The 10,807-nt window shown below is 45.9% G+C and overlaps 1 protein-coding gene across 1 annotated transcript; it reads right to left on the bottom strand.

Moving 5' to 3' along the window:
• Nucleotides 1-675: 675 nt before the first annotated feature.
• On the bottom strand, nt 676-6,148 carry LOC142591588 (uncharacterized). Its single transcript, XM_075703897.1, has 4 exons — nt 6,129-6,148; nt 2,489-2,650; nt 2,276-2,383; nt 676-1,105 (listed from the first exon to the last, which is right to left on the bottom strand). The coding sequence occupies exons 1-4, from the start codon at nt 6,146-6,148 to the stop codon at nt 676-678; spliced, it is 720 nt and encodes a 239-aa protein (XP_075560012.1).
• Nucleotides 6,149-10,807: the final 4,659 nt, after the last annotated feature.

Here is a 10,807-nt window from a genome sequence, read left to right as displayed (position 1 = left end):
CTCGCGTGTGGAGCGGGATTTACCTGATTTATTTGGTTTTTCCTTCCTTCAGAATTTTTGTTTCATCGCTCATACGTGCTAGGAAAATCCTCAACTGCTCGTTCTCGTATTTTAGTTGCTTTCTCTCGTTATTATTGGCAATCTCCCCGCCAGCCCCCGGGCACATGCCATCGACCACGTCTGCCCAGCTCATCGTGTTTGTCTGGTTTGCAGAAGAGGATGGCCTAGTTCTGGACCTGGATATGGATGCGGGTCGTGTCCCCGGTGTCCTGGAGCCGGACTGGGATAAGGATCTGGTGGTGGATGGAGACCTTGTTCTCGATCTGGAGTGTCGTTCCCTGGCGTTTGGGAGGCCAGGCATTCCGCGAGACTCTGCCCGGTCTTCTCTTGAGGTAGCATTGTCATGTTCTTCTTGTCGTTCTCGTTGCAGCCTGTGCCATTGTCTCTGTCTCGGCTCACATTCCACACTTCCAAGAAAAACCCGCCATCGTGACACTAAAATGCCAACAGCGTTTTCAATACATCTGCGTGCCCTGGAGAGGCGGTAGTTGAAGACTTTTTTGCCTGATTTAATTTGCTACCAGGGTAGGGCCGCATCAGGTAGGTGCGCAATCGAAATGCTGCATCTCCAACCAAACAGACTGGCCACTTGGAAACTCCGGAAGGGAGCCCCAACTATCCCTTTTCAAAGGAAGTCTCGATGGGACTCTTCTTGAACAACGAACCATCGGAAAATCGGCCTTGGTCTCCCATATCCACCATAATAAATCTATAACTTGCATCTGCTACAGCCAGCATAAGTAATGAGTAGTACCCCTTGTAGTTGTAGCAGTCGGACCCACTGTTGTTGGGGCATTGCTGTTGTTGGATAGCAAAGTGCTTTCCATCGATGCTGCCTATAGTAATCGGAAAATTCCATTTATTATTGTACTCTGCTGCTATCTTCCGCCACTTCTGTTCACTTGGACGTGCAAGCACAAGGGGCTTCAAGCCCTCCCAGAATGCTGGCAGTGTCTCTTTCAGCATGTGTGACACCGTCGATCCGTGCATTCGGTAACTCATGGCAATATCTTGCACAGACCCTCCTGTAGCCAGGAATCTGGAAAAATGTTAATGGAACAGTGTTTTTTAATTATTGTTGAACTATTTTCATATCAATGTTTACAATGAAATTAATTGATGCCAACGTCATTATAAGGTTCGTTTGAAATTAAATACATCGGATTTCACGAACACTACAAGGGCCACACATAGTAACAGAAATGGTTTGTCGGTGTGTCGGCCTACCTAACAAATACTATAGGCAGACAGACAGGCAGCCAGAATTTATGAAAAATAGGCAATCAACTGAGCAAAAAAGAAACAATAACGTAAAGCTGTATTTGCCCAAGTATAACACATGGGAAGTTCAGGAAAGCAAATATATAGATGTTTTAGGACTTTCCGAAATTCTGAAAAATTGGGAACTTCAAAGAGGAAAAATATTTTCGGGAAAGAACTGTTAGCTGCGATGGACGTTAGTTCTGCCAAACATGGAACAAATTGGTCAGTAATTGAAATACACTTTTAGATTCTTAAACGAGCACAGTCTGAGGGGCAGTGTCAATGGGGAGTTTGAAGCCATGGGCAAGACAATGTCATATCAGTTTTTTTTAAACGAAGAAATACTCATTGTCAGCAGAGCAAGGAATTCCGGTGCTTTTGTATCACAACCCGAACCTGAGCTGATATGATGGGCCTATATATACGGAGACACCACGGAAAAATATGCGAGATGGTGTTATTTTACATGGAGCCCTTTGCGAGGAACACGATCGAGCTGGTCAAAGCCACTTTTTCACCCAGTAGCGGCCACTCACACCACCGATTTATCGTATTTTTAATGTCATCTGCCACCTGCATATTTTTTGACTCTCTACCGCATGCAGTTCTCGCAGCATTTCCTTGCTCTATGGCCACCACGCTTTCCCGCTACAGAGCCAAGACTGTTCAAAGTTTAGCTTCTCCACATAGCTCACAAGCCTTGTGGTTCAGCTTCTTACGTGTATGTTGAAGATCAGCGAATAAAAATAAAAATGTGCAATATGTTTAAAATTATACGATGTGATATACGAAGCAGACCCGAAGAAAAAATGTAATTTTTGTAACTACACTATGCACGTACGTCGGCTCGTCACCGCACTGTCTCTGTAAATAGATTAAATAAATATTTACCACTACCACCACCGCATTGTATAATTTCCAGGAAATTATGAAAAGCACATATTTTACCTGTGTCACCACAAGCCTTTCTGGCGGAGAGATAGGCCTCCTGTGCGTTGGAGGGTGTAAAAGCCTGTCGTAGACAAGGCTCAACACCTTGTCGAAAGGTGACTTTGTCATCCTACTTTCAATAAATGCACAAAAATTAGGCCCCACATATTTCAGCGGGCTTGAGCTGCACAATCTCGAAAGCAATACAGGTGTTATGTAACTCGCTTTCATTTACCTGAAATACTTGAAGTGATATTCAGGATCGCTCTGCTGCAGCTCCTGTTTGATGTGGTGGCACTCGCCGAACTCCGGAGGCTTGTCGAAAATCACTCTTAAGTAGAGAGGCCTCTTCCTCTTGCGACGCAGACGATGTACCAACAAACGGAGAATAATGTTTCTTCATACGGGGAATGTTCACGCCATCGCCGAGAACAAATCCGAAGCAGACCACAAAGAGAGAGAAGAACGCGCGCGAAATCCGTACGAAACGAGGGAGACACTTCACAGGCACAGGTACGAGTGGCGAATGGAAATGTTTCGCGGGTTCACGACAGGTGGCGCGACGTTCTGCGCATTAACAGGGCAGGCGCTTCTCCAGCTGCGGCCGCTGTGCCGCGTCGGAAGTGGTTGCACTGTAGAGCGCCGGACTTGCGCCTGGCGCGGCGTCGCCGACGTGACGCATCCGACCGCAACCGTCGCTCGCTCGTGCGCCGAGAACGCCGGAGTTAACAGAGCCTTTACCCCCTTGGATGTTATTATCTGATTTGCTATGGTGCGTTTATCTGTATGCGCTAGTGCATTTGTAGTTCTGCCATTTTGCAAGCCAGATGTCTTTAGGCAGTCAACAAAACAAGACAAATGGTCATCCTGTATACCATGTGTCTGATTTGCTGTAACTATTATGTGCCTTTGTCTCTACTGCTTTACCAATGCTTACGTGCGATACTTTCTCTTTCCAGCGTGGTGACTGACTCGCTGTGGCCATGCGATGGTTGTAATTCGTCCATGAGTGGTCGCCTATCCATATATCACCTTGCTTGAGGATATTTGCAATGATGTACACAGCTACTCTGAAACATTTTTACGGGCAGGAACAGCGCCCTGCGGATAGCCATTCAGAGTCATCATCATGCTACAAAAGTTGCTCCAAATCAATTTTCCTGCAACTAAACCTGTTCCAAAACGCTTGGCTATTCCCAACAATGTAAACCTCATTAAAAAACAACTAAGTAACCAAAAAGTGTCATATTTTGTATCTGGCAAAGGGTCAATTGGAATCAGATGCATTTATTGAAGCAATTGCAAGGCAGGCACGTTAACCTCTCTTCAATACATTGATTCTTATTGAAAGCAGCAATAATACCAAATTTGCTAATCCTTACTGCGTGCCTACTTAATTAGCTAATAGTACACACAGTTAGTATGCGCACAACGTACATTCACAAATACACCCGCCCTCCACACACAGTGACCTACACTTGCAAGTCAGCCCTGCAACCAGTGACCTTGTTTCGACTTCGAGTGATAATGAAGATGGCAAACTGCGGATGCCAGCTGTTCTCTTGCACTAGCTGCGCTGGAGCTATATTGCGTTGCCTGCAAAAAGCTAGTATATTTCCGTGTTTTTCTGTCAGTCTGGGCCGTTGGTCGTGCCGCACATGTATGGAGTAATCATACTGCTACCACGCCACGACAGGCGGTTAGTAAGCTACAGCAGCGGCTTGAAGTTGGATGCTGTTCAGCATGCTTTGCAGAATGGCAATCATTCATAGGGAAGGCACATCAGCATTAACGAAATGCACATCTGCTATTAGAGACGGCGGCGCGAAAAACACAATGGTACCAGCACAACAACGGTGAACTTCCGCAGACCATGGACTGATTTTTACCCACACGTTTATGGCTCAGAAACTAATGGATAAACAGCTGTGCTGTTTATCCATTACCAGATCCATGATCCATGATCCAGAACAAGCCTTGCCAACTTGCAAGAAAACAGGTCATCCCGGCTAGAAACATTAAAGCAAGCAGTAACTGCATAACGCGCTTCATGGGGCAGAATGGTCTTTTCATTCGAAGAACCACATGTAAGCAGCTGCCTTCCACATACAAAGAATCACTGACTCACTATTCGTGATGAGCCTCTGTTGCCAGGGGGCAAGTCTAAAAGCCTACCAGTGGAACTGTTATGTTCATTAGCTCTAGAGGCATGGAGCATGATTTATGATGGCACAGTCATCAAAAGCTTCAAGACCTCTGGCGTTTGAACCTCAGCTGACGCTACTGAGGACCGACCACCTGCTAAGGGGCGACGCTATTGAAGTTTAGGCAACTGAAGAGTCAGCCAGAACTGCAGATTTCTCAAGTGCAAATTCTTACTCGTAATGTGTGTTTTCAAGGTTCCCAAATAATACTGGGCTCATTGTTGTAAGTTACATCTATATCTGATTATTTGGTAGCTGGCTTTTGGACAAATTTTTGCGCAGGGTAGATCAGGCAGCGGAAATTCACTTTAAGTTTTCACCTTTGTATTACGTACCCCCACACCCATTTTGTAATGTTTTAGGTGCGCTTATTATGGCAGTAAACAAACTAATAAAAAAGTTCGGCAGCATGTTACATCCTTGTAACACGTGACGGCTGACGCCTGCTGCATACGTAGTAATACAATAAGTTATACGATCGGAGGGGTCAAACTTCTCACAAGGCATAACGAGCAGCAGTATGAAGTAAACGTATGGCGCTGTTGGTCGACCTCCTCAACGACACATCCGATCGCATAATGCACATCCTAAAGGTTTTTTGGTTCTCTTTTCTTGTTCTTTGCTTAATTTGTAGGGCACTACTACGGCCCAATCAAATTCTTTCGTTTCTTCGTTCATATTCATCCAGTGCGTCTTTGCTTGCTTAGTGGGGTATGAGCCATCCCTGATATTTTTTGTCTCGCTGAACTAGACACCGCCTTTTAGGGGTACGATGCATTGCAATGAGCTAATTAAGGCTTTCGCCTTTAAATACATAGTGCGTATGCGAGTTCAATAAAAAACATTGGCTGCACAGTATCAGCATAGCTGGTTTTTTGTAGCAATCCCTTTCCCTTAATTCTATATTGCATTCTTATTAACTGCGCATGGATAGACAATCATGATAACATAGGCGGAAGGCTACCCTTACGATGTACGGAAAGACAATAACTGTAATAGGATCATTACACTATCCGAGGCCTAGATGCTTTCATAAAGCGTTCATTTGGTGCATAGGCAATAACTAGAGCTAAATATGATTACATTTCCACCAAATATTCCAGAAATGCTGTAGCCACCAGAAAGTTTCCACCCATATTGAAACGTTTTCAAAGCTGAAGTCATGATAATGTTCAAATTGCTTTCATACATTCGAACATTTGACAAAATATTATTGGCAAATGGACAATAGAACGCATTCCAATTATGCTTTAGACGGAATGTGAGCGGTCAGCGTGAAACTTTTGTGCCATGCGACATTATCATTATTGCGGTATGAATGCGTCATATGACGTATCGAAATTTTCGTGACTGAACCAAGTTCACCAAGTTGTTTGGTGGGATGTGCGGCCTGAAGGAAAAGAGGCTACAACAGGGACTGCTTGCACGAACCCATTTACTCACGGGCAAATTTACCGAGCACTAGAAAAGTACTTCAGGTCCCAAATTTGGCGTTGCGCTGTGTCCAGAAGCGCCTGAGGCGAACGTATAGCCGAGCAGTCACGCGAACATTTACTGCTGCCTTAATCATTCAAGTAGGGTCAAGACAAAATTACTTGCCTCTCTCCAGTAGGCGAAAGTTTCCCAGCGAGAATTTATTTCCCTGGTACTTTTGTTAGTGCACCAGCTCACAGCTTGTCTGTGGCTGCCATTACTTCACATGTAGTGGGTATTCGTTTGATTGCCTTTGTTGTAGAGTGCCCGCCTCGGCTACGGGTGGTTGTGGGTTCAATTCTTAGCGCAGCCCGGCACCCACTGGTTCAAATGGACACACGTGTACCCCAGCCTGGCGTTGAGGATGACACGCTTGAGAAAGAAACTGGCTCTCTGAATAGCAGTCAAAACGATTGTGACACAAAAAGGTAGGTTTCGGCCACCTCCATTTCCGATGTGGGGCCCCGAATGCACATATTAAGCTGGGGACGCCTTAAAATTTGGGACAAGCACGCCTTTTCTAGCTTGGAGGTCCCAAAATTGCCAACCACGAGGCCAGAAACACGCTTGTAACTATTCTACCGGTAGGTTCCCGGTGGCCGCACTTCCTTTCTACAGCCACAGTGGCTGCTATTCGACAAGGCCGTCTGTGATTGGACAGGATTCACCCAGACACCACGCATGAAATCTCCAATTGGGTTCCTTTACGAGATATGAACCCCCCCAAGAATCTCAAGACCAGGCAAGGAAACATATCTACCAATTGAAAAGGAACGGATGGTTTCTGGTGATTCCTGGATTTACTCAGTACCTACCTCATACGAGGCAGATGCTGTACGACTACACCACCGCAGCGGTAGATTAATCTAGTTGAAATGTTCAGTGACGACGATCTGACACCGCTTTAGCATCCATGAGCACCAAATGATGGACAAGCTGGCACATGTATTCATTGTTGAAATGTTGAAAGCTTGAAAGCCGCATGGAAAAACGCAGACAGAGGAACGCTTGCATAGCCTTGTTCATTTCTCTGGCCACCAGAGCGCACTTGTTTTAGCATTGATTTCAACATTGTTTTATTGATGATCTATTGCAGCACCTTCTATTGCCTATATAACAGAGGATGACTAGCATGTGAGTGCCTAGTTGCTACAATAATTCCCATTTTTTAATGCTTCACAACTCAAAAATTTCTCCTCATGAAGAGAAACAAGACGAGCTTCTGCACCTCCAGGAGTATCCCATAATATTATTATTAAGCTCTTGTCTTGAAGAAACCTGTTGGGCAATCGATAGATGTGGAATTTCCTTGTGCGTGCTAAGGGCTGTACGAAATGCATTATTTATTTATTTATTGAGCATAATAGGAAGAAACTAGGAATTGGCAAGAATCAAATGTATGCGTTAAGAGGCAAAGCCGGCAATATAATTACTAATATGGATGAGATAGTTCAAGTGGCTGAGGAGTCCTATGGAGATTTATACAGTACCAGTGGCACCAACGACGATAATGGAAGAGACAATAGTCTACAGGAATTTGAAATCCCACAAGTAACGCCGGAAGAAGTAAAGAAAGCCTTGGGAGCTATGCAAAGTGGGTAGGCAGGTGGGGAGGATCAGGTACCAGCAGATTTGTTGAAGATGGTGGGCAGATTGTTCGACAGAAACTGGCCACCCTGTATACGCAATGCCTCATGACCTCGAGCGTACCGCAGTCTTGGAAGAACGCTAATATAATCCTAATCCATAAGAAAGGGGACGCCAAAGACTTGAAAAATTAGACCGATCAGTTTACTGTCAGTTGCCTACAAACTATTTACTAAGGTAATCGCAAATAGAATCAGGAACACCTTAGACTTCTGTCAAGCAAAAGACCAGGCAGGATTCCGTAAAGGCTACTCAACATTGGACCGTACTCACACTATCAATCAAGTGATAGAGAACTGTGCGGAATATAACCAACCCTTATATATAGCTTTCATTGGTTGCGAGAAAGCGTTTGATTCAGTCGAAACCTCAGCAGTCATGGATGCATTACGGAATCATGGTGTAGACGAGCCGTATGTCAAAATACTGAAAGATATCTATAGCGGCTCCACAGCCACCGTAGTCCTCCATGAGGCAAGCATTAAAATCCCAATAAAAAAAGGCGTCAGACAGGGAGATACCTTCTCTCCAATGCTATTCACAGCGTGTCTACAGGAGGTATTCAGAGACCTCGATTGGGAAGAATTCGGTGTAAGAGTTAATGGAGAATACCTTAGTAACTTGCGATTCGATGATGATATTGCCTTGCTTAGTAACTCAGGGGACCAATTGCAATGCATGCTCACTGACCTGGAGAGGCAAAGCAGAAGAGGGGGTCTAAAAATTAATCTGCAGAAAAGTAATGTTTAACAGTCCCGGAAGAGAACAGCAATTTACAATAGGTAGCGAAGCACTGGAAGTGGTAAGGGGATACATCTACTTAGGGCAGGTAGTGATCATGAACAGCAGGTTGCCATTATCCCTGAAGAGAAAAATGTATGTGTCTTACCAGTACTCACCTACGGGGCAGAAACCTGGAGGCTTACGAAAACGGTTCTGCTTAAATTGAGGACGATGCAACGAGCTATGGAAAGAATAATGATGGGTGTAACGTTAACGTATAAGAAAAGAGCAGATTGGGTGAGGGAACAAACGCGAGGTAATGATATCTGAGTGGAAATCAAGAAAACGAAATGGGCATGGGCAGGACTTGTAATGAGGAGGGAAGATAGCCGATGGTCATTAAGGGTTACGGACTGGATTCCAAGGGAAGGGCAGCGTAACAGGGGGCGGCAGAAAGTTAGGTGGGCGGATGAGATTAACAAGTTTGCAGGGACGACATGGCCACAATTAGTACATGACCGGGGTTGTTGGAGAAGTATGGGAGAGGCCTTTGCCCTGCAGTGGGCGTAACCAGGCTGATGATGGTGATGATGATACTTCCGAGACCCGAAGTCATTATAGGAAGCAGTGGGGAATCAAAATGTTTGCAGAGTAAAAGATAAAAAAACAGTTATAACAAGTAAAGAAAAACAACTTAACAAATGTTTCGTGAATGACAGTCTTGAAGCTGTTGATGTCGGTGATGCGGCGATGGAAGCGGGAAAGTGGTTGTATTCTTTGCTAGTCTTCGGAATGAAATATTCGCTGTAGGAATTAGTCCGAAAAGATGGCACACCTAATTTAAGTTCCGATCTCAACGCCTTCTCAAGATGAAACAGGCGTTAAGCGCTCCGCATACTCCCCCCCCCCCCAACCGAACCCGAACATAGTGCAACACCAGCCTGAGTCGCGGCCGAGGTGTTGCAGACGTTAAGCACCCCCATACGTGGGCCGACACCGAAGATAGTGCAATGCAGGGCCGACAGGCGGTGGAGGTGAAGCAGGCGTTGCACTCTCCATACGTGGCCTGAACGCGAACATAGTGCAATACCAGCCTGACCCGCGGCGCAGGAGAAGCAGTCGTTAAGCACACCCCGTACGTGGGTCAATCCCGAAGTTAGTGCAATGCTGGGCCGACACGCGGCGGACATGAAGCAGGCGTTAAGCACTCCCCATACGTTGGCCGATCCCGCAGATACTACAATACCGGACCGACCTGCGGCGGAGGTAAAGCAGGCGTTAAGCACTATAAATACGTGGGGCGATCCCACAGATAGTGCAACGCCGGGCACAGCGGCGGAGGAGGTGATGCAGGCGTAAAATAAATGCCCGCATGTGGGCTGCTCCCGGAGATAGAGGAATGCCGGGCCGACCCGCAGCGGAGGTCCAGTTGGCCATTAAGGGGCCCACATACACAGCTTCACTGGTCATCGTTCTTCACAGAGTGGAGGGCACTAACCTTATTTTTGTCGGATTTTGCGAAACCGTGTGAATATATGGTATAAGAGCATTGGGGAGGGATGTGCGAACAGAGCATCAATGACGCTTTCATATAAAGACTTTGCATACTACCGCATGCGCAGATGATAACTCTTGGCTCTGACAGCACGTACATATTCGTGAAATTTTCACAATGATGTTGTTGGAAGTTCCACAATTGTCCTTCTAATCTTGCCTCCCAGCGTGTCTTTCTGCGCTGCCGCCTTTTGAAATCTTACATTTCCGTCGCAGGAAAGCCGCTCCCTGCGTCAGGCGCCAGTCTAAACCAGTCGAAGCATGAAATTTAAGCTTGCTGGCTTCGGATATTCATTTGGCCAACTTCAGCCCCTTTGCCGCATTGTTGGTGCGATTGCCTTCTGTGCGATCGTTCTTGATGGTTTTTATATCAAAACGTCGCAAAAATTGCACTGGGACGAAATAGTTCATTTATTAGGCGTTTATGTCCACTATTAGGTTGGTCTATTGGGACCCTAGGACGTAAAAGAAAGAGTATTCCGAGAGTAGAGGACATTCCTGGAGTGGTATGTTCAGAAAAATCTCAAGGTCTCATCACCCATTTGTATAGACAATTACGCAAATTTGGCATCCACCGGTGGTGGGTGGTAACAACTTTATTGAGACTCTGCTCAGTCATGATCTGGCAGACCCGAGTCCTAGAATGGCCCCTCACGAGGAGCGACCCTTGCAGCCCAGACAACGAGGGCTTTTTGTACTTTTTCATCCGGCGTTCTGAGCAGCTCTTCCTACGTCTGTTGTGAGGGAGCTGGCAGGAGCGACCTGGGAGGGGGTAAGCCCTCGCACCCCCAAAGAATGTGATTTTGGGTAGCCAATGTTTGATTTGTGCAGTTTTGACATATTGGGTTACATTGCCCGTTGGTAATTATGGGTAGCCAATGTGGGCTGGGGATCGATTTAGTTTGGATTCGACGCAGGATCGAGGCTTGCGCTTGCGTGAGGCTTGCGTTTGG

The sequence above is a fragment of the Dermacentor variabilis genome, chromosome 8 (genome assembly GCF_050947875.1).
Source record: "Dermacentor variabilis isolate Ectoservices chromosome 8, ASM5094787v1, whole genome shotgun sequence".
NCBI classification, from domain to species: domain Eukaryota; kingdom Metazoa; phylum Arthropoda; class Arachnida; order Ixodida; family Ixodidae; genus Dermacentor; species Dermacentor variabilis.
Note: the sequence above shows the minus strand (reverse complement) of the source record. Positions and strands in the feature narration are given on the sequence as shown.